The sequence below is a fragment of the Eptatretus burgeri genome, chromosome 2, assembly GCF_056783735.1.
Source record: "Eptatretus burgeri isolate ZD-2024b chromosome 2, Ebu_testis_v1, whole genome shotgun sequence".
Lineage (NCBI taxonomy): Eukaryota > Metazoa > Chordata > Myxini > Myxiniformes > Myxinidae > Eptatretus > Eptatretus burgeri.
This window is the reverse complement of record NC_140962.1, coordinates 124,258,710-124,283,899: the sequence shown is the minus strand read 5'-3', so window position 1 is coordinate 124,283,899 and position 25,190 is coordinate 124,258,710. Positions and strand designations below refer to the sequence as shown.

At 42.4% G+C, this 25,190-nt stretch overlaps 1 protein-coding gene across 6 annotated transcripts in view; it reads left to right on the top strand.

Annotated features, from left to right (window-relative positions):
* Positions 1 to 25,190, top strand: part of LOC147032991 (liprin-alpha-1-like) — a 341,574-nt gene that overhangs the window by 233,845 nt on the left and 82,539 nt on the right. For all 6 annotated transcript variants that reach the window (XM_085871083.1, XM_085871085.1, XM_085871082.1 and 3 more), the window contains exons 9-12: positions 6,271 to 6,354; positions 12,795 to 12,926; positions 13,091 to 13,153; positions 21,803 to 21,894. In XM_085871083.1, the coding sequence (XP_085727209.1) occupies positions 6,271 to 6,354; positions 12,795 to 12,926; positions 13,091 to 13,153; positions 21,803 to 21,894 (371 nt within the window). The remainder of the gene's footprint in view (positions 1 to 6,270; positions 6,355 to 12,794; positions 12,927 to 13,090; positions 13,154 to 21,802; positions 21,895 to 25,190) is intronic.

Here is a 25,190-nt window from a genome sequence, read left to right as displayed (position 1 = left end):
CCGTACCAATGAATTGTGCCAAAATTCAAGACAAAAATGCCATAATGCTTGCACTTTGGAAGATTGTGTTCAAATAACGTGATTACCATTGAATTCTGCCAAACATTTCTCACTTTAGCTATAAATACTGTCACGGTTACCGTGCCATGCTGTGGCTGATAATAAGGAGTTGGTGAGGAGTTGTAAAATGCTGAAGCAATTGCTCTGCGGATGACGGGATTAAACCTAATTTGGAGACAATCTCTCGCCCAAACGAAGGTGAGCGATCCTATTCTGAGCGTGAGCTTAAACCAATGTTGGTTATTAGGATTTAAATCTAATTTTCACCCGAGGGATTTGCCAATGACGCCAAAATGAGCGTGGTGGAGGAGGCAGATTGCGGAGCAGGCACGCACAATCTTACAAAATATGAATTTATTAAATACAAGACTCAGGCACACGACATGTTTACGGACTGATCTTGCTGATGAAGACAGACGATGAATGATGAAAATTAATAAAGTAATTCCTTGTAGTACAACAAAGACGATATCAGTCGAAAAGCCCAATCGTTCACTCGCACACCCACACACAGATGAACCAGCAAGGGTTGTTGAGAGAACTCGTATGTCCTCAAGGGAACAGTTTGGAGATCGGAGCAGAACGGTGCAGAACACGGCAGTTGAGTGCAGAGCAAACCCATCATTGAGCTGACCAATTCAGTTGGTTCATTAACTCTGGCAATGTATTCATCAGATTCCATCTCCTCCAGTCGAGTTTTAATATGTGGCAAGAGGGAAGCTGGTTGTTGACACGAAGCGTGTACTACTCCCTTCATACCAGGTTGCAATTTAATTGTATACATGCCTGTCAGAGTTCCAGTAGTTCACACTAGGTCCGTATATTCCTTCAACTCAGCAAGAATGTCAATGGAATCAAGTTTGATGATCAGACCCAGAACTTCAGCCGTATCTCCGGATATTATGTTTTTCTGTGAGAGAGCGGCCACTTCAAATGTTGTCGTGAATGTTTTGCCACGATACTGAATAGGAAGATCCATGGCTGCTTCGGGTTTTTATCCCATCATTCGAGAAGGAACACAATAAATGATAATCAGATAGTGTCATTGTGTTGCAGCGAGCTCCGGTATCAATTCTGAAGGTCAATTGCCTTCCTGGTGCCAATAGAGACTGCCTTCATTTATCATCACATGATGCAGCCGTTGTCTGCAGTGCACTGATCCATAGAATTTGCCCATTGGTTTCATCCATGTACTCAGTTGTATCAGCACAAGCACCATCCAACTGAGTTTCAACTGAATGTATGCTGGCACCTCGATAGCAAGCTGCAAGCCAATGGTTCAGTTTCTTGCAATTAGAGCAGGTGGATCCAATTGCTGGACATTCACCGTGATTCCATGCATGATTAGGATCCTGACCACAGCAGTGGCAGCTGTCCTCACACTGGGGTCTATTTGGGGTTGATCTCCTGCGTGATGGCATTGTGGTGCTGCGTTCAATTGTGGTTTTGGCCTCGCTTGTTTGTAGTGTACTGCAGCTACACTCGTGTCCTCATCACGGACAATGCAAACTTGAGTCCTTGAAAGCTCATATTGCTGACCCACTTGAAGAGCTTTGGCCAGTGTAAGTTCCTCACCTCTGTCTAGCAGGTGCTCCTGGACCTTCTGCTCATACCCTTGGATAATCGCATCCACGAGCACATATTCAGATTGCACATACTCACAGTCCAAGAGAATGAGACAAGTCCTTAACAAAGTTGTCAAACGATTCCTCGGAGCTTTGTTTCTTCTTGAACAGCCGATGTCTCGTGATGTGCTTGTTTTTTTTCGGGGACCAATATATAATTTAAACTTATCCAGAACTTTGTTGGGGTCATCCTTCTCACCTTCAGTCCATTCAAAAGTCTTGTATAACTCTCGTCCTTGTTCTCCGATCCATGATCCAAGCCAGCCTGCCTTGCGTTTGTCAGGCAGATCAGCCAACGGACCATCAAAAACAAATCCAACATGATTTCGAAATCTAACATTCCTGATATAACGAAGCCGAATCCCAGTCAATCATGGGGTGCTCAAAGTTAACAGACGCCATCGTTTATCTATCTCAGATACCAGATTCAGACAACATGGATGGATGGAATTATTTGCAGATCACTTCTGACACCATGTAACATATGCAAAACTCCAGCTTGTAGGCCATCCGGATCACGTCGGAAGCTCGTTTTTATTTTTCTCGTTCTGTTGAGATAACCACCAACATCAACAACAACACTGAAGTTGTTTCTGAATTCCAGGCACTTCAAACGTGCATTATAGTAATATTGCCCAGAAAATAAACTTTGATGAGATTTTGAATGATTTTGGCACACTTAAAGCAAGGAGGGTGATTTGTACATACTAGTGGGCTTGATGATCCATTGATTTGTACAATGGGTCAGCTCAATGTCCCCCTATGAGTTGATCCTGCTCATCAGATTCTGTCAGCGAGGGAGCCTCGTGAGTGGAGGAAGCCAATGGGCCGACCACGTGCCAAGTGGTTGCAGCAGGTTGTTTTGCATCTCAAGGAGATGGTGATGGGCCAGGCATCTGCCTGAGGGATGGCGAGATGGAGGTTCCTGGAGTACCGGCGGAAAGTGGACGCAGCGACGTGCTGCTCCGGCGCATGCTCCCATACCCGACCTGACCTGACCTGATCCATTGGACCAAATTTTCAGTTGTCGAATCAATGTATAAACTATAAACTCATGGCGGTCTGTTTAGTGCAGTGGTTCTTAACCTTTTCAGAGGCGCCGAACCCTTACAAAAACCTCCGTACACTCACCGAACCCCTCAAATTTGACCAAAAATTTCAATTTTAATTAATAAAAAAATGAAAAAAATTGCATCAAAATGCAAGAGTATATTTTTATAAGAAGAAGAATAAATTCAATTTTAATAAATACAAAAATAAAAATCAAATTGCATCAAAATTCAAAAGTATACTTGGATAATAAGAAGAATTGGATCTTAATGCGATTTTTGTTCTTGTGTTTTTTGAGGCGATCTGGGAAATGCGTGGCTTTGTTTTGGCAAGGGCCACCCTCATATCACTTTCGCATGTAAGTCTGCTCCTTTTCTTTGTTTTGATGTCCAGCAGTTTCGAAAATGTATGCTCACAGAGATACGTTGTAACGAACGGCGTGAGGATCTCAAGGGCAATTTTAGCGATGAGAGGATACCCTTCCATTTGGCGGCACCAAAACGTTGAGAGCATTGTTGTGCCGAAGAGTTGTTGTTGAGTCTGGCTCTGCTGAAGTTCAATGAGGTCATCGACGTATTGATCATTGACATCTGCCGTTGCAACGCCGAAAGTAAATGGCTGTCTCACCCATGCTGGGTGTTGTGCTTGGTCAGGGAAATATCCATCGAATGACTTTCCCAGCTCATCCATGTGCATGGCAATCGCTTGCTTCAGTTCTCTTGGTATAGCAGTGCCTCCAACTTCAGAATCATCTTCAATTCCGCTCACGCACTCGTCCAGTAGCAGAAAGTTCGCGAAGTTGCCCTTCTCTGTTCGCCGCCTCCACAATGGTAACATCTTTCGAAAAGCGCTCAGCTTTTCTTCAGCTTTGATGACATTCACACCACCGCCCTGCATCTGGCAATTGAGATGGTTGAGTGCGTCGAAGATGTCAGCCATGTACGCCAAGGCTAGGATGAACTTTGATTCTTTGAAATGAGTTGCATGGCGATGCTGGTGCTCTCGCAGAAACAGGGCTAATTCTACACGCAAGGCAAAAACACGCTTCGGTACCTTCCCTCGTGATAACCACCGAACATCAGAGTGGTATAGAAGGACTTCGAATTCAGAGCCGATTTCATTACACAGCTCTTTTAAGATGCGATGATTCAGAGCACTGCTTCGCTCGTAATTCACAGTTTCACCGACGATTTTCAGAACATCGGCCAGTTCTGGAGGCAGAGTTTTTGATGCCAGCGCGTGTCTGTGCAGGACACAGTGCGTGACGATAACATGTGGTGCATCGGCCTTCACCAGCACTCCAAAACCGGAGTTTCGCCCCAGCATGGCTGGAGCCCTGTCCGAGCAAACTGCAGACACCATGTTCCACGAAAGACCGTTGCTTCTGAAGAATTCGTCGACAAGTGTCTTCACGTCAGCTGCTTTAGTCATTGTTGTGAGAGGCTTGCAGAACAGAAACTCTTCCGTGATCTCGTCTCCCTTGACATAACGCACAAATACGATGAGCTGGCTCAAATTATAAATGTCGGTGGTCTCGTCGAGTTGAAGGCTTAATCTCGTTGGACTTGCGACTAAATTTACAACTACCTGGGCGAGGATATCATCGCTCATGTCGTCGATTCTGCTGCTGATGGTGTCATTTGAGAGTGGAACAAGAGACAACTTTTCTTCAGCAGCTTTTCCAAGCATGATGTTGCCCATCTTCAATGCGGCCGGTTTGATGAGTGTTTCGCCAATGGTGTGTGGTTTGCCCTGTTTTGCGATTAGATACGCAACTTCATACGAGGCGCTGAGGATCGGTTTGTCAATTGGAATGAAGTTGTGAGTGGGCAAATTAGCCCTTGTGTCGAATCGAGCTCTTTGGAATTTGAATTCATCTTGCGTTGCGTCCTTGTACTGTCCCTCGCCGTGCAATTTTACGAAGTGTTCCCATAATTTCGCTGGTACAAGGCTGGAATTGCTCAACTTCACATAGCAAAGCATACATTGAGGATGCTGAGGTCCGTCCTGCTCCATGGTATACGTGAACCCATACCTTACGTAATCCTCCGACCATTTCCTTTTCTTACTTGACATCCTGATCCTGAAAAAAAAAAAGAAATAAAATTAAGTTAGACTGAAAGCAAATTATAGAAAAATTGCAATGTGTTTCGGAGGGCTTTCACCGAACCCCTGGGGTTCAGTCGAACCCAGGTTAAGTACCACTGGTTTAGTGTATCACACTCCCCTTTGGAAAGCCCCTGCTTGCACTTCCTTTGGAGATCATCTCACCTTGCCTTTGTCGGCTGCTATGTCTCATCAGCTCCAGCCTCTCGGCCATAGAAATACCACACCATGCTCCATGAATGTTTGATGCAGTTGTTGTAGCGTACCTGCTTGCTGTATCGCTTCAGCATTAGCTTTCCTTTGATCAAGCCTAGGTCTGCTTGGATCAGGGCAGAGATTATACGTTCGTTATCATTATTATTGCCAAATGGAACTGTTATTATTATTGTTTTTAATATTATTGTTGTTAATATTATTATTATTATTATTATCATTATGAAATGCTCTGTTACAATGTTATCATTGTTTTTTTATTTTATTTTTAATTAGAATGTCATGCCACAAAAGGACCTATTAAACTGCTCTATACACGTTAACACGGCGCACGTTTATATACATGGGAATTCTTCCAGGTTCTTTATAGTTAATTAGCCTAATCAACTCAGATCTTAACTAAATCCAAATCTATTCTCATTTTGAACAACTTCCAGGGCTCTGCTGCTGAGCCTGCTCGGGAAGCTTAGAGCTCTTTCTTTTGCCCCCCCCCCCCCCCGATAGAAATTCCTGACTATACCTGTCACTGTGGGGTGCTGTTGTTGACCTTTTGTCCCAGACACCACAAACTCTAACTACGCCACTGCCCAAGTCTAATCTCATCACAATCTTCTTAAGTAAATTATCTCCCTCCCTACAGTATGGTCATGTTCCAGAATCTCTGTTGCAATGGTGACACAGTTGTGTTTTTGTCAAACACGAGTTCCTTTGGTTCACACCTTCCATCAATCTCATTTGATTCCATCCGAGAATTAAAGAACTATTTTCACCCTTCGTACGACCGACATCCAATTATTTTGCAATTTCACATATGACCAGTTCCAGTATAACCTGCTGAGTTTGATAATATCGCACAACATCTCAGCATTGAACTATTATTTTTTTACATTTTCTACAGTTAAATAGTCCACATCAACCTTGAACCACCCTTGTACTTTGGATAAGGTGTTCAACTTTTCCTGTTTGCACCCTCCTTCCCTAACTTCATTTTTTTTTTTTACACCCCTTCTCCTTTCCCTCGCTCTTATTTCCCTCGCCAAAAATACGTTGCACTTTTTGCTTTAGTTTCCTAATGTTTATCCAAAGCGCAACAGGTAAGTGTACCTCCTCCTTGTTGATTGTTCCTAATTGGAAGATGGTGTTCAAGCTGGGAAAGGTATGCTGAAATAGCCCATTCCTTGCTGCTATTTATTTATTTCGTTGATTCTTCTCTCAGGCTGAGGAAAGGCACGGGAACATTGAAGAGCGACTGCGACAATTAGAGACTCAACTCGAAGAAAAGAATCAAGAGCTTCAGAGGGTAAGGCTCATATGTGCCACCAGCATTTATAATTACATTTTCAGATTTCATTATTTTTCTGATTGGTTACTTAGACTAACAGAAAACGAACCGCTGTTGAATTAAACGTGACATTGGGGTGAAAATCAGCCTTTTTTTTTTTTTTTTTTTCAAATTTTGGTGAAAATATTTGGAAAAAACGAACATGTGTTGTTGTCTTCCTTGAAAGCCATTCGTTTCAATTGTTTATTACTTTTTGTTTAATACCTGTCTATAATGCAATTATCTTTAACGCAGATGTTAATGAAATTCCATGAGATTATTGGATGTTGTGCAGAAACATCTGAGCTGATCGGCTGTTATCATACTGAACCTCTGTGCTGTCAGGTTCGGAGTCTGTTTCCAGGTGGGATCCAATCTGGCTAAAACCATCTTGCTGGAGTTGGTCCCAGCCGGTAGCACTGAACCTGGAGCATAAATTTATCTTGAGAGCTTGTTGCCTTGACTTGTCTGCATTCGTTAGGTTGTAAAAGCTGTCGGGGAATCTTTTAAACGAGTCTGTCCATGGCCACACATATAAATTCTCCCCACTGTTCATTTATTGGGGATATATTTTGGATTTCATTGTTCTTCATACTTCTTGAAAGAAGTGGCTCACTGACATGTCATGTGCACGCCCTCACTCACTCGTAATCTTTTATGTTCTCGATAACTCGATTTGTCTGTTCATCCGGTATCTGCCAATTATCAGTTTGTATACATTGTGCTCTTGTTTGTAAGTGATTGTATGAGCTCAGATATTCGTATTCAATTTTTAGCTCACCTGGACTTTAGTCCGGTGAGCTTATGCGATTGAGCGGTGTCCATAGGTGAGTGAGTGAGTGAATCAGTCAATCCGTAAACACTTCAGTCATCATCGCTTCAACCAAACACTTGATTTTGATGAAACTTGGCCTCAACCTTCATATCTGATGCCTAACAAAGGTTTATCAACCACATCAAAATCTGCACTCGTTAAAGGGGTCTATTGGGGGAGGTGGTTTGACCCTCCAAAATAGATCCTTGCTCTCTTCTCGGAAACTACACACACGATTTTGATGAAATTTGACCACAACCTTCATCACCCATGACGTACCAAAGTGTATAGACTGCATCAAAATCTGCGTCATTAAGGAAGTCTACGTGGGGGGGGGGAGGTGTTTGACCCCCCAAAATAAGTATTCGCTCTCTTCTCAGAAACTACACACACAATTTTGATGAAACTTGACCACAACCTTCATCTACCAAAGTTTGTTCATGGCATTTAAAAACATCAGGGTCTAAGGGTGTCTGTGGGGGGGGGGGGGGTTGAGTGAGTTGCTCACAATCCAGGTGAGCTTTAGGACGCACGGTTCTATTTTTTTAAGTGTGAGTGTGTAATATAGGTAACCATTGTCTTGTGACTGGCATCATTGTGACATCCCTGAAATTTCTCACTGTTTTATGAGGGTAGCTCACGGTTAACTTGAAAATTATATTCAAGATAATTTGGGAGTTAAGTGAACTTAGTGAATTGTTATTTTTCAAAGTACTGATATTGTCCTGCTACACAAATGCATTTGTCCCATTAGTATGGTAACTCTTAATGCCAAAAGCAGTGAAATCTCTGTAATTGACACACCACCCTATAAGAACTTCTGCTTTCCTACCTTCATCACTTTTTTTTGTAGACATGATCGAGGCTCGTGGAAGAGCGAGAGCAGAATAGAAGGAGGCAACTTGGAAAGGGAGAAACACCAACAGCAGAGTGGAAGTGTGAGAGAGATCAAGGGGAGTGGAAGGACACATAGGGGTGAAAGATCAGGAAAGGGGAAAGTGGTGATGGAACAGAAAATGAACAAACCAACTAACAAACGAAAAGGTCTCAGGAGAGGGGGTGGGGGGATCACAATGACCTGCAAAAGGGAGTTCTTGGGAATAGGGTCATTTGTAGTGGAAGAGATCATGAGTATGGATGGGGGATGACCTGATGTGTAGTGGTGAACAATCTGGTCACCACTAACCACGAGTGATCTGAAGAGATGAAAATCTCATTGTTACATAACCTTCACTATGGTGGGGATGTTTGAGTACTTCCTATCCTAATTGCCATTTGCACAGACAATAGTTCCTTTGAAAGTCCTCGTGCCACCCCACCTCCCCACCCCCCACAAAAGCTGTTATTGCTCTCTTGAATTTAAATTGTGGATAAATTATGGTTTCTATACTTCCAATACTGATGCATAGTTGTGCTGCAATCTATACCACGTACGAAAACTTCAATTTTACCGGCATCGGAGGTTTGGTGGACAATTGGAGTATGTGCATTGTTGAATTGAATGGAACTATGTTGAAAAATAAAAAAGTTGGCATGTCTTTGATCACTGAATATTGGTGCGACAACAGTTTGAACACCTTTTAATAAATATTCTGACTTCCTCGAACATTACCTGTGTTGAACGCTTGATTTTGGACAATCACTGCATCAATGTGCATTGTATTTCAGCGTAACTGTGCATCAGTATTGGAGCTGTTCAAATCATCATTTATTCACACTTGAAATATATTCACACTTGAAATATATTCACACCTGAATGTATTGACACCTGAAATGTATTCACACCTGAATTATATTCACACTTGAAATTTATTCACACATCAGTATTGGAAGTGCGGCAGTCAGTGCATGGCTGTGTGTGATATCGCAGCTCCTTCCGCCGCATCGCGGTTGTTTCTGTGAGATTCTCATCAACAAAATCTGTGGATGCTCAGGTGGAACTTCAAAGGTCAAAGCAGATGTGTGAATAATTTGTCTTTCATTTTACACCACCAAGATGTGTCTTTCTTTTGCGATCATCTTGAACACCGAGTGCAGGTTAACCTTTAGCCATTCTCGTATTTTCAAGAGATTGTTACACATTTTGGAAGCTTGATATGACATCGTCAAATACATTGAATGGGTGTGAGCATGAGATCTGAGCACTCGAGCATAAATCCGAGTCTCTAAACTGTTGCACATCAGATAATTGCCAAAGTCTACAAAGAAAGTCAGTGCATGAGGATCATCCAGACCGTTATTGGATAAGTCAAGCTTGTGGCAGAAACTGTGATCAACAAGTATTTCTGACTGTCGATAAAACACACTGTCATGCTGAGTCTTGTCCCTTCAACAACTTTGCAGATTTTACAATTGTGTTTTTATCCAAAAACAGATCTTGACTGGGAAGGTTATCATTGCTCCTCCTCCTTTGTATGCAGCACAAGGTTGCGCGTAGCATCATTGGCTGAGGACACGACTGTGCAACTGATGCAATGCCCCGATTACCAGTACACTGGTACTCATTCCACCGACCTCAGAACGACGACAAGCTGAGTCAACCCCACCTGGTGTTAATTCAACGGTTAAGCAGGGGTGCAAAATCAGGACCCTAATATCCCAAGCCAGCCACCCTAACCTCGAAGCCAACACGAAACTTATTACTTATGCCACCGGAGGTGAAGGAGGTTATGTTTTCACCCCTGTTTGTTATTTGCAAAATCGAAGATTTTTCAAGTATATTGGTCAGTCGATTTTGTTATTCTGTCTGTCTGTCTGTGTGTTTGTCTGTCTGTTTGTCACCTACAGGTCACAATTTTAAACCAATCTTCACGAAACTTCACCACTTGGTAGAGTTTCTCATAAGGAAGAAGCCTATTGTTTTTGAGGTCAAAAGGTTAACAAAGGCCAAAGGTCAACAACTAAGGTGGTATTTCTGAAATCCTCAATTTTCATCCAATTGACTTTAAATTTGAAGAGGATTTATATTTCAGATCACTGAATTCAACCGGATTTCTAAAATCCTCAATTTTCATCCGATTGACTTGAAATTTGAAGAAGATTGATATTTCAGGTGAATGAATTCAACCATCCAATTATTTTTGAGGTCAATGTTTACTAAAAGGTCAACATAGGCCCAATGTCAACAACTAAGGTTCGATTTCTAAAATCCTCAATTTTCATCCGATTGACTTGAAATTTGAAGAAGATTGATATTTCAGGTGAATGAATTCAACCATCCAATTATTTTTGAGGTCAATGTTTACCAAAAGGTCAACATAGGCCCAATGTCAACAACTAAGGTTCTATTTCTAAAATCCTCAATTTTCATCCGATTGACTTGACATTTGAAGAAGATTGATATTTCAGGTGAATGAATTCAACCATCCAATTATTTTTGAGGTCAATGTTTACCAAAAGGTCAACGTAGGCCCAATGTCAACAACTAAGGTTCTATTTCTAAAATCCTCAATTTTCATCAGATTGACTTGAAATTTGAAGAGGAGTTATATTTCCAGCCACTGAATTCAACCAGTGAATTATTTTTGGGGGTTCACATCGGCCAAAAGGTCAATATATGCCAAAATTGTCAATTTTCATCTGATTCACTTGAAATTTGAAGAGGAGTTGCATGTTTGGTCATCAAATTCAACCAGCAATTATTTTTGAGGTCAAATTTGTTTTATGGATTTTGCAGCTATCATGCTCTGCATGACATCTTCTTGTTTGTTGGGTAGTCAATCTAGTCTACCCTTATTATCAGTATTTCCGTCGATATGTTTGTCTGTCTGTCTGTCTGTCTGTCTGTCTGTCTGTATGTGTGTCTGTTCGGTCTAGTGCTCCGTTAATACAATGGCGATTTCGATGAAACTTGGTTGGTAGGTTCATACCATGACCTAGTTGTGTGCAAATGAGAACCGTTGCTATGGACCCATCCGTTGCCTAGCAACGGACCTTTGAAGTTTTCAAAAATATCTCAAAAATTAATTTTTTCGAAAATCAAAAATCGGGCCATGAGCGACTGTGGGCAGTACATTCAGCCATATTGTCAAAAATTTCCAGCCAGATCCTATGAAAACTGTTGGAGAAGATAGACTTTGAATGAACCCTGGTCGAAAACAATAAAAAAAACGAAGTTCGTTATATCTCAGAGACTATGAGTCAGATATACATGAAACTGGTATGGTAGGTTCATGGTATGTCCTAGTTATGTGTGAGAAAGAACCGTTGCTATGGACGCTTTTGTTGGCTAGTAACGGCTGAAAAACGACTAAATTCGACTTGATCGACTACCCATGTCCGCCTACCGGCTTGTTTGTTTGTTTGTCTGTCTGTGTGTAGGATATCTCAAAAAGCTGTGGACGGATCCGGATGAAATTTTGTGAAAGATTCGGTGTGTGACAAGAATGAACTGATTAGATTTTGGTGAAGATCCGGATCCGGCGACAGGAAGTTTTTAAAGTGATTCTTCACCATTGTGAGATAGGGCAAAAAACAATATGTGGCACAATATCTCAAAAAGTTGGGGACAGATTCCGATGAAACTTGGTGGACAGGTTGGGTGTGTGACGACGACGAAGTGATTTGATTTTGTTGAAGATCCGAATCCTGATCTGGATAGGAGAATTATTTTAAAAATTTAAGTGATTCTTCACCATTGAGAGATAGGGCCAAAAACGATATTTCGCATGATATTTCAAAAATGTATTGGGCCCGATGTGTTCTCGTGGATCAGGCATTATGTGGCGGAGGTATGCGCTCTACCGAGTGCCCTTCGGGTTATTATTGCTTTTGACACCTTCCAATATGAAATCAATACGATATTTCATGAAGAATACAATTTTAGGCAATTGGTGGTGCAGGCAGATTTTTTAAATCAGGTTCTTTATAATGTGTTCATCTGCATCCATCACACATTTGGTGTCTTCCATGAAAATATGTCATGTCATGCCATGTCATGAAAATAATTAACTGAAAATGAAAATTTGATGGCAAATTAAATTATTCTTTACGTATAATATCCATGCTACAATATATGTTGGGGACAGTGGTGGCCTGTTGGTGAGGATACTGGAAAGTGCTCCTTGAGGTTGTGTGCTCAAATAACAGGTAAAGCAACAATATTAAGTGTTTGAATTCTCACCGTCAGTAAGTTGAGCTCGTCACAGAGCAATTGCTACGTCACTATTGGATTGGCACAGAAAACCCAGCTGACTCATTAACGACCTTCAGGGAGGGGAATAATCCACCTGCCTGACCTGGACTGGTCTACATGTCCAGGTGGGTCAGGCAGATGATCCTCCCCCGCCCCCCCCTCTCCAAAAGTCATTGCATTTCTGGTGGTTGACTCCGTTTCCTTGTTCCAGGGTATTGTTCTGAATTACTCTGGGTCCTACCGTTCTCTCATGTACTTTCCATTGAAAAATGAAATCTCCAGGATTGTCCCTCATTCTTCCTTGCTCTGTTTACATTTATGTATTCCAATAAGATGCCTGCCTGCTTCTGTGAATTATCTCTCCGTCTCATCTTGTTGGGAACCTTGTCCGTCAACAATTCACCAGTCTGTATTGTAAAATGATGGTCATTATTACGATGTCTGATGCTATTTAGTCCTTTCTTCTCTCAGGCACGGCAGCGTGAAAAGATGAATGAGGAACACAACAAACGCCTGTCGGATACAGTCGATCGGCTTCTGTCGGAGTCCAACGAACGTCTGCAACTGCATCTCAAAGAGCGCATGGCTGCTCTCGAGGAGAAGGTAGCTTGTATACGTCAATTGTACACTCATTCACTTCGATTATCAAACAGGATTTGAGATTCACCACATTTTTTTTTTCAAAATTAATAATAAGATACATTCGATTTTGATCACAGGCTTTCTTTAATGTGCGTTTACCAGTTTTTTTTAAATTTTGATTCCAGAATGGGCTTTCACAAGAATTGGAGAATACAAGAAAACAGCTTGAAGAGAATCAAATGGACAAGGTACCTCTGCCTTAAGAACAAACTGATGCCATATTGGCATTTGTTGAATGAAAAGGAAACGCCTTAATGCAGGGGTGATCCCAACCTTTTCCTCAGTGTGACCCCCCCTTTAGACAGCTGCAAATGATTGACCCCATAATCTTACATCGACACGATCAACATTTGCCTGTTGAAAATATGGCATTTAAACGAATGTTGATAATCTGAAATTTTTTATTTAGTCTTGTGTCTCCTGACGTCGACTTGGGTGACACCTGGGCTTGAGTTTGGTGACACAACCACTCAAAGTTTGTTTTTTGGGACAGAGAAGGCACATCGCATCTTAGAAATTAGCATTGGTGTGGTAGGGACATGGTAAGTGGAGCACTGGCCTGACTGAGTTTCAGATTACTTTAAAAAAGTACATATGGGTAGATTTGGATGTGTACGGATTCTCCGTGGGTGTGTAGACATGCCATTCCTGTTTCGGGTGCCGTGGTGGCAAAGTTTCATCCCGTATCTTATGGAGGTTCTATCAAGTTTTCCTTTGTCCTCGTGCCTGTTTCTAAAACATTTGGTTATCCGATTTGCTTTACAAAGGTTATATGTTTCTCTTTGTGAGTTTCAAAGCAAAATATATTTGATAATGCCCGATATCTGAGCCGTTTGCTGTATTAACGTGTTTTCTAAATTACCGAGCCAATTATTTTTCCACCCTTCTCATGCAGCTGTTTATAAAGATTAATGTTTGTGAACATATCCTTGAAAGAATAATGTCTCCATAAATGTAACATTGTTTTTCGGTGAAAGCTGCTCAAGTTTTCTGGGTTGTGTACAGTACGTACCGTAGTCGGTAATCACACTGACTCCAACCTACCGATTCCCGAAAAATTACCGATATCAGCAGTGTGTGTGTGTGTGTGTGTGTGTGTGTGTGTGTGTGTGTGTGTGTGTGTGTGTGTGTGTGTGTGTGTGTGTGTGTGTGTGTGTGTGTGTGTGTGTGTGTGTGTGTGTGTGTGTGTGTGTGTGTGTGTGTTGTATGTTGTGTGTTGTGTGTGCTGTTCACAAAGCATAACATATTCTCTCTGATTACTCCCCTATCCCCACCTCTCTCTTTCTTTCTCTTTCTCTCTCTCTCTCTCTCTCTCTCTCTCTCTCTCTCTCTCTCTCTCTCTCTCTCTCTCTCTGTCTCTCTCTCTCTCTCTCTCTCTCTCTGTCTGTCTGTCTGTCTGTCTGTCTGTCTGTCTGTATTGGGACTAATCCGGATCGTCATTATGTCTGGACGGTGGATATCTCTGTATGTGTCTGGACGGTGGTTATGTCCGGGCGTGGTTTGTCTCCAGACATGCTTGGATGGTATTTATCTCTGGACGTGCCCAGATGCGAGTTTGTCTCCGGAGGTGCCCGGATGGGAGTTTGTCTCCGGATGTGCCCGGATGGGAGTTTGTCTCTGGACGTGTCTGGGCAGTGCTTATGTCCGGACGGGAGTTTGTCTTTTTACGTGTCCGAGCGGTGTTTGTCTCCGGACACCTTGGCTATGGACGCATCCGTGCCGTGTTTGTCTCCGAACGTGTCCAGGCAGTGTTTTTGTCTGGACAGGAGTTTGTCTCCGGACGTGTCCGGGCGGTGTTTATGTCCTGACGGGAGTTTGTCTCCAGATGTGTCCAGGCGGTGTTTATGTTTGGACGGGAGTTTATCTCCGGACACATCTGGGTGGTATTTGTCTCCGGGCAGCTTGGCTCCAGACTCGTCCAGATGGTATTTCTTTCCGGGTGGTGTTTGACTCCAAACGTATCCAGGCGGTGTTTATGTCTGGAACAGAGTTTGTCGCCAGACGTGTCCAGATGGGAGTTTGTCGCCAGACATGTCCAGATGGTAGTTTGTCTCTGGATGTATCCGGATGGGAGTTTGTCTCCGGACGTGTTCGAGCGGTGTTTATGTCTGGCAGGAGTTTGTCTCCAGACGTGTCTGAATGGTGTTTGTCTCCGAACAGCTTGGCTCCAACTGCGTCCGGGCGGTGTTTGTCTCTGGACTGTGTTTATCTCCAGACATGTCCGGGCGGTGTTTGTCTCTGCGTGGTATTTATAGGATGACTCGTATAAAATGGATTTCAGACATTATTTTGTTTCCATCTTCACTGTTATTCGATGCTGAACCATTTTGATGAGACCCTGTGAATCGTAATTAACGCTCCACCACACGTCTCCCTTTCCTTCCTCTCACCCCTCACTGCCTTCCGTCCCCCTTCTCTCCTCACTCTATCTCCCTCCTCACTTTCCCTCCCTCCTCACTTTCCCTCCCTCCTCACTTTCCCTCCCTCCTCGCTTCCCCCTCCCTCCTCGCTTCCCCTCCCTCCTCTGTCTTTCCCCCTCTATCTCCTCACTCTCCCTCCACCCCTCTCTATCACCCCCTCCATTTCCCCACTCCCCCCCCCCCCCTCTCAGTGTTCCCGTCATTGAAGTGACGGATGGTATTTGCTAGTTAACAATATAAGAGGCACATGGAAGAAACTGCTCGATGGCGGGCCAAAGTTTGGAGATGACTCGACAATGTAGGATCGTGAATCAGTCAGACAGTCTTGGCTTGGACATGATCCAGAATACCAATGACTGATGGTTCACTGCCTCAGACATGGGAGTAGTATTCCATCACTGGTCTGACTTTTAATTTGTAGAGGGTGAGAAACTGATGGGAGTTGAAATACTTGCGAGCTCTCAATAGGAAACCAAGTTTCTTGGAGGTGTCAGATTTGCCGATATTGAGGATGTGAGGGTGCCAGGAGAGATTGCTGGAGATGGTGACACTGAGAATGTTAATGTATGAGGACTGCTGGAGTTGAGCTGCACATCAGAAGAAGAAAGGTGACTTGCTGGATATATGGAGGGTTTGAGTCTTGGACTGATTGAAAAAGACAAGGTTGTTGGAGCCCCATTGGATAATGAGGTTGAGATCATGACTGATTGAAGAAACAGTTGAGAGGTGATCCGCAGCAAGGGACTGTGGGAGGAAGTGTACGTATTGGGATTTATAACTTGTGGAGGAGTGGAGGGTGGAATCATCAGCAAAGAAATGGGCAGAGTTGTTTATCAGTGTGAAGAGATCATTGATGAAAAGAAGAAAGAGGGAGGGCGACATGACAAAACCTTGAGGGATACCAGAATTCATATGGTGAAGGTTTAGAGAGGACACTATCGATACAGGAAGAGAGAGAGATCACCCAGCGAGGAAGATAGAAAATGAGATGAGCTGAGGCTGAATCAGATATATTGATCAGATATAAATTGACCATACATTGAGAGAGCTTCGCTAGGAGCCCTTTGTGCCAGACTGTCAATACTGAGGCTTTGCTGATGTCCAGTGCAACAAGTCGACTTTCTCTGAAGTGCTCAATTGCTGAAGACCATTTGTTGGCAATTTAGGCCAGGAGGTCAGCAGTAGACCTGCCTTTGCGGAAGCCATTTTGGTGGTCATTGATGGGAGAGAGCAAGATTAGAAGTGGATTATAAATTGTTTATTGATGAGAGACTCCGTGACTTTGGAGACCCTGCAAAAAATGTTCTGTAGAAATTCTACAGAACTCAATAGTTCTTCGAGACACAACAGTACAAGTTCTACAGAATTATACAGGACATTTTTTTGCAGGGGATACTGCAAAGTACTGATGTTTCATGTGGATGTAACTTTTGCGGTTGTCACTGTCATTGAAAAGTGAACATTCAATTTCGGTGAAAAGTCCAGAAAATAAATATTCCTTGTTGTACCTCTGAAAATGTGGACAGTAATCACGTCTGATGCATGAAAGCTACACACCATGAAACAATTTTAAAAGAAAAACCATGAAAGGTAATTCCCACAAACAATAAGTACTTTACAGTATTGGAGGTCAAGGCAATTGGATGGTAATTGGAGAGATCAGACACGCTGCCCCTCTTCGAGACAGTACAGACACAGGCGTGCTTCTCGGAGGTTGGGTAAATTACCGGTGCAGCAGAAAAGGTTGAAAAGTTTGGACAAAAGAAGAACAAGTCCATGGGTGCAGCTTTGGAGGACAACAGCAAGAATGCCATCTGGACCATTGGCTTTGTTGATGACAAGGAAGAGCAGGGTCTGGTGAACTTTGGGAATGGAAACTTTGATGACAGGTATAAGGGAGTTTGATTTCGGAAAAGTAGGAGCAATTATATTGCCCTGCATACTGAGAGATAAAGGTGTTGGCTTTGGATTTAGAAGAGCTGGAAATGGAGCCATCGGGTTGTTCAGAGGAGGAAAAGATGATTCATAGTAGTTGGTGGAGATGTGATTGTCCAAAGACTAAAAGGCATGACTAGCATTGGGGAAAGAGGAGAGCTTGTCAAAGGTCTGCTTCAGTGGAAGGATCAGTGGAGAAACAGAAGTCTTGCAGGGGTGGTCTGCAAAAAATTGGCGAAGGTCATCCCAGTGGGCAGTGTCACAGTGTCAAAGGATGCAGCAGGTCGACTGAGAATACTGATGCTGCTGTAAGGGACAGTAAGGTGGTAATGAGATAGTGGTCAGAGTATCCTACGTGTAACAAGGATATTAGTGTAAAGATGTGGTTTGGAAGTGAGAAGTAGATCCAAAGCATTGGAGCTATTGGAGGAGCGTCAGCAATGCAGCTGGGTTCAGAGATATGGCAGCGGTCATTGAAGATGGCGAAAGCTTCTGCTTCATTCCCAGCCTGATTGGTTAGTGCAGGTCGCATGGAAATGCTAGGAGCTGTGGTTGTTGAAATCCCCAAGAATGTTGATGTCAGAAGATGGAGAGTATTGTTGGATTTGCTCAATACAAGTAATTATGTGATCAAATATCTGCATGTGATTGTCATTCGGGAGACCGATAGAGGCAGCAGATTAACTTATTGAGATTGAGGAGGGAGAGTGTGAGCCAGAAAAGTTGGGAAGGCAAGTCACAGAAATATTGAATTAGACGTGTGTGCATATACCATCGTTGGAGCGGAAATTGTGGTTGAGGATGTAGCCAGGGCACTGAGAAGTGGAAATGGGTTCGGCAATCTGAAGTCTCAGTAAGGAACAGGAAATCCGGTATAGATGATTACAGCAGACGGCGGGTACCCTGGTTGAGGTTGGAATGAAGACCCCGGATGTTGGAAAAAAGAGAGTGAATAGACTTGAGAAGGATGGGGGTGCTGCAGATGATTGGTCCACAGTGGAACGTTGATTATTTTTGTTGTTACGGCACTTAGAGGAAGTTTGTCTTCACAGGTGATGTTTTCGCAGAGAGAAAGTACAAAATGTAAGAATATGACGTTGCAGCGGTACTTCGATTGTACCCCATTGTCAATATAGCACGATAAAAACCACCATCCCGGCCGGCTTCACGACCGCTCCGTTTTTTTAATCAACACGACACCAAATGAGCTTGCCATCCCACGTTTGGGAGCCCTTATCGTAATGGCTGTTTTATCATTCCCAATAATCACTTTTCCTGTAATCCAATTACAAACAGCATTCTCATTCCTCTGCAGGCCACCTGGCTCCTGCCTGTTTTTCAGTAACCTCTCTAAAAAAAAAAATTAATCGCTGAACCGCTACATGTTCGACTGTTAGAGCGTAATAATCTAAATTAACCCGTCTTGTGTCATATTCCGTGGTTGTAAAGGTTCTTTCATTACATTTCCCTTCATCAGATTTTGAAGTAAAATCTCATGTTGCAGTGCTACTGTGTGTGATGCATGAATTTTGTGTTAAAATTTAATTGTTTAACCCTGAGGAGTGATCAGTAGTCAGCAGCTTTCAATAAATAAAACAGTAGCTGATGTTAATATAACGTATTTTTCAGGAATTGGAGAATTCATTTCCAAATCCCAAGAGATGACGACAAATTCCCACCTTTTAAAATACATTCGTTTTACACGCAGTCATTTCGATGTAAAATTAGAAACCTTCCCATCAAATGTGCTTTTTGCACTTTTTAAAAATGCTGAAGGTATGCACACTCACCTGAAGGTATGAAACGCTGAAGGTATGCATAGGACGACCTGAAGGTATGCACACTCACCTCTGAGCTGTCTCGCCTGGGCTTGAATCTCAACCCAGCTCTAAACTCTCATCCTGCTGATTTACCGGCAGGATGATTCATCATTGAATGAGGTCCCTTGGATTGGCGTGAAACTGGATGTTCCGTCTGTCGACATTAGTCGGTGGCGACAGGTTTCACGTCCAAGCGACCGATTTCACAAGGGACGTCACATACATTGATGAACCATCCTGCCTGTGAAACGCAGGGATGACAGTTTATAGCTAGGTCAGGATTCAAACCCGGGCTCGACAGCTTAGAGGCGAGTGTGTGTACCACAATGACTAGGCCATCCTGTCATCCCATCTGCTCAATGAGCACAGGTGTAATCATCAAATCCATATAAATGTTGAAAGAACAGCTTTTAGGGAAAATGTCAAACTTTTGAAAGCTTTGCTGGAGGTGTATCTGTTAAAATTAACTATCTTTGACTATTTAGCGTGTTGACGCACACCCTCAACAGCCCAAGATCTGTAATTTGTACCTTGTAGCATTGTCACCTTTCGACTCATTTGTTTTGTTTTTTTCCTCTTCGACATTTCTTTCCAGTGATTTAAGCCACACTGAGTGGATGCTTCTTTCCCCTGCCAAATTCACTGTTTGACCTTTTAAAAAAAAACAAAAAAACATTTATCTATGGTTCACAGTGCAGCTTCACTTTAATCACACGCAGGACAGACATTAGTAGACATCAGTGTACTTTAATAGAATTTTCAAAGATGTTGGAAGACAATGGACAAACACGTATGACATACACAATTTGAATGTGGGTACCGAGCATCGAACATCACGAGCCACCATTTCAGGTGACAATGATGTTTCACCGTTTATTGACAACGAACGACTCCTCCAGATGTAAATATCTCGGCTGATATGTTTATCATGTTCAAGTGCTTTGACAGTTTCTTCTTCTTCTTCTTCTTCTTCCTCTTCTTCCTCTTCTCCTTCTTCTTCCCCTTCTTCTTCTTCCTCCCCTTCTTCTTCTTCTTCTTCTTCTTCTTTCCTTTTAAATATGAGCCTATTTGGCAAGATATTCACCAAATTTGGTCTTGACATGAAGGTTTTCAACTTTTCTTTTATCAAATAACTTATTAGCCCACATTTTAAGTTTTGTTTATTTGAAGTTGTTTTTGAACACGTCCAATGACTAGAGACGGTGATCACAACCAACGACCATGTTTTTATGCACTCTTGCATCTATTGATGAACCGCTCCATTTTTAGCTCCACCACCTAAGGTAGACGTAGGTTGTTTTCACCCCTGTTTGTCTGTCTGTCTGTCTGTCTGTCTGTCTGTCTGTGAGCAGGATATCTGCTCGGTTTGACTTCAAAAAGTTATGGACGTATTCGGTCGAAGCTTGGTGGACGCGTTGGGTATGTGACGAGGACAAATTGATTCGATTTGGTGGAAGATCCAAATCTAGAGACGAGAATATTATATTTTTTTCAGTGATTCTTCACCATTGAGAGATGGGGCCAAGAACGACATATTTCATGATATGTCACAAGGTTATGGACGGATTCCGATGAAACTTTGTGGACAGATTGGGTGTGTGACAAGGAAGAATTGGTTAGATTTTGGTGAAGATCCTGTTGCAGATCCGGCCTATCAGTGGGATAAAAAACGTAAACTGTTCAGCCTGGCGGAGGTATGTGCTCTTCCGAGTGCTGTTCAAGTTCACTGATATTTTTGTCCAGTTGTTTCTCCATACTTCCTGCTTCTAACATCCTGAATGATATGTTACGCCAACTGAGGGTTAACAAAGGTATCCGGACCACTATGGGAAACAAACTAAAGCCAAGTCTTTGGTCTTTTGGTGTTCGTCCTTCGTTGGAATTGGAGGGAAGTATGAGGATTGAGAAAGAGGTGTACGTGTACGTGTGTGCCTGCACACACACACACACACACACACACACACACACACACACACACACACACACACACACACACGTTTAGATGGGCTGAGTCAGGAATCAGGAAGGGGACTGAATTGGAGATGAGTTGAGTGGTTGAGGACCAAAGGAAAGTGAGTTGTTAACAAAGGGGTGATGTCGTGTTGACGATCGGAAGGAGGTGAGCTATTGATTTAGGGTGTTGCATGGTGAAGGGTCAAGCATCAGAGGGAGCGGTCATTAACATTAAAAACGATAATTTATTCTAAACATGAGAAGTCAAAGCAAGCATAAAAAAAATGAGAGAAAAATCATTTTGGTGTCAAAGATAAAGGGGGAGAGGACAAAAGATGGGAAGTAGGGTGGGTTTCAGATAAAAGTGACTAAAGAGACATTTTATTGAAGAAGAAAACCAAAAAAACCCGAGGAAACAAAAAATGGACTGTAAGAACAAAGCGATAGTTCACTCTTGTTGGTGAATTAACTTTTTTATTTAACATTGTTATATACACTGCACTATTTAACTTTTCCTTTCACCCTTGGCATTTCCTTTTAAATATTGTGATTCATTAAAAGTGAACGTCATTGGCATGTTAATTGTGTGGCTTCATTTTCACTGAAGCAATTCCTCATCTGAAGACAAGTGAGTAGCACTCTTATTTGGAAGGAAAGCCCGGTCAAAGGATGAGCATTTGCACACCAACCAGAGTACTTGTGATTTCAGGACCGAATGGCTGAAGAGGTGGAAAAGTTGAAAGTTGACACAGAGCAGTGGAGATTGAAAGCTGGATCACTTTTGGAGCAAGGTCTACCAAGGTATGCACTGTAGTGGGGGAATGAATTCCCACCTCGTGGCCTTTACAAGCCAATCAAGGCACACTTTAATTCAATAACAAGCTCACGAGTGTTTAAAACAAACAATCATCACCTGTGATCATCAAATCGTCTCCATTCATCAAGCACCACCCACGATCAACTTCCATCAAATGAAGTTGTGCTAAAAAGAAAATTTATTCTGCTTTTTCAAGTATTTTTGCTTTCAAAATTACAGTCTATGAAAGCCAGATTTTTCTTCCGAATTACTGCACACTTTAAAGGGGGTCCCAAACGCTCAGACCACTTCGACGCTAATCCATCCCTTGATAACCCACAAAATAGATATGACGTCTTTTCCGATTCCCGAATTTTAAAGTAGGTAAATTTTCGGTTAGCACGGCCACAACACACAAACGCAGTACTCCTGCACACCAATCGGCACACATGACTGCAGATACTTATGCCCCAGGAAGTTCCACTTACTCCTGCATTAAGGTATGCTTGTCTTGTGCATCATGCTCTGTACAGAATGTCGGTTCTGCCGAAGCAGTTTCTTTGGGGTTACAATCGAGAACAGGTCGCCACTCCCATACAGGAAACTCGACTGAATGTGCAAGAATTTGGAATTTGGGCAGGGTGCCCGGCGATAGCTCGCCTGCTCTTCACGGGAGGACATTCGGTGTACGAGTGCTATTGTTTATCCTCCCTGCCTTGCACTCGATACAACGATAATGCTGTCCGAGTCCAGTACACAATGTTAACGTCAACTTTTTATACTGTTTAACCCCCATTTAGCCCAATCCTTGTCCAAACCCCTTTTCGTACAAACATAAAAGCACCACTCTAAGTTGTAATGTTTTTAATTTGCTCTATTTTGGAGTTCAGAGAAGTGCATTCATTTGTTTTTTTTTTCGAAAGAGTGAATGTAAATCGTTCAGGAATCAAGTGAGTGCTTTCGTGGGAGTGCGCCATTTCGCGTGTCAACAATCCCACAAAATATTACACATTAGAACCAGTCGACGCACCTCTCAAAAACAAGATCTGCACAAAAACATCCAAATCAAAGATGACGGAAAAAGGCTCAATGATAATGAATTGGTGATTAAATGGGAACCTGGGAGGGTTTGGGTAAAGGCGCTGTCACACCTTGACGATTTAGCCAGCGTATGCCGACTTATGAAAAAATTGTCTAAAACGCTGGCACACGTCAAATACGTTATGGGTAAGTTTTGTATACGTTACAAACACGCTGAAAAACACTGCCATACGTCGTAGTACGCTGGCTTTCATTGTTGTACTTTGCGGTTGTCCTCAAATTTTAGCATACTTGAACTTTTACGACGTATGGCAGCGTATGACTCACATGCTCCGCTACGCTGGCCATAAGTTGTAGGCACGTTTTGCGATCGTTGACACACGTCGACACACGTTACTTGTAAGTTACTCATAAGTCGAGACACGTCGAGATAATGATTAGCGTACCCGAAACTGATTTATAACCTATGAGTAACGTGTTGTAGGCACGTTACACGATCGTTGACACACGTCGAGGCATGTTATGCGATCGTTGATACACGTCGAGGCATGTTACTTGTAAGTTACTCATAAGTCGAAACACGTCGAGGTAATGCTTAGCGTACCCAAAACTTATTTCTAACCTATGAGTAACGTGCTTTGAACCTATGTGTAACATACCTCCAACGCATATTGACGTATGTAGACGTATTTGATTGACGTCTTCCGGACGACCACAGAACTTGGTGAACGTGTTTCTAATTTACAGCTACCGTATAATGGCGTATTGGCAGCGTTTAAAAAAAAAACAATAACTTCTGATATTTCGTCACGTGCCGTTACGTCACATCCGATTGCCTCTTCAGTTTGCTCATGTCTTATTCTTAGTTCCTCCTCTGTGAATATTTTCTGTTTCAGGATATTGTCACGTCGACGTCGAAACTTAAAAGCAAATGTCCGAATATATTTTAAAATTCGTGATAGACTAAAAAAATAATAATAATAATAAACCAATGTAACTCGCAGGGTCAACCGTATCTTGCCAAAAGGTGACCACGTGTGACTTCTTTAAGGTCACACTGAGGTGAACAGAGCTGCTATCCACCAGGAGCGACTCCTTGAGGAATATCTGCCTACGAGAGATTCTGATGAGAATCGTTCTACAGAGTAACCATGAAAAATATGCGTTTGCCTCATAACGTCACCAAATGACGTCATAATGTCTCAAGCTTGATATATCAAGAAAGCACTCATCGAGGTGTTCAATATGAGGTACTACACGATATGGTTCCTAAAACTTGAAAATTTGACCTTGGGGTCAAATATGTTTGACCTTAGGCGCTAACCATGAAGGTCAGGGCCAATGACCACCAAAAATTAATCAGCTGAGTGCCAGACCATGAACTATATTCCGATGAAGTTTGAAGACGATCCGATCAAAATTACTCAAAAAATAAAGGTTTCGTCGACTCCCCTGATTTGCGACAAAGTGACCTTGACCTTTGACCTTGACCTTCAAAATTTTATGTGCTGAAAGGGACCTCTATAGGCCTCTGATATGCGAAGTTACAAAAATTTCCAATGATAACTATGCTCTGCAGAATTTTTTATATGTGATTACAGACAAACAAAAAATCCAGGAGCGACTCCTTGAGGAATATCTGCCGACGAGAGATTCCGATGAGAATCGTTCTACAGAGTAACCATGAAAAATATGCTTTTGCCTCATAACGTCACCAAATGACATCATAATGTCTCAAGCTTGACATATCTAGAAAGCACTCATCGAGGTGTTCGATTTGAGGTACTACACGATGTGGTTCCTAAAACTTGAAAATTTGACCTTGGAGTCAAATATGTTTGACCTCAGGCGCTAACCATGAAAGTCAAGGCCAATCGCCACCAAAAATTAATCAGCTGAGCGCCAGACCATGAACTATATTCCCATGAAGTTTGAAGACGATCCGATCAAAATTACTCAAAAAATAAGGGTTTCGTCGACTCCCCTGATTTGCGACAAAGTGACCTTGACCTTTGACCTTGACCTTCAAAATTTTGTGCACTGAAAGGGACCTCTATAGGCCTCTGATATGCGAAGTTACAAACATTTCCGATGATAACTGTGCTCTGCAGAGTGATTTATACGTGATTACAGACAAAAAAAAACATAGAAGCTGACTAACATATCTTGCAAAAACTTCGTTTTGGCAAGATAATAAAAAACAACAACAACAACAACTTCAGATATTTCGTCACGTGCCTTCACGGAGCCAAGGAGAAAA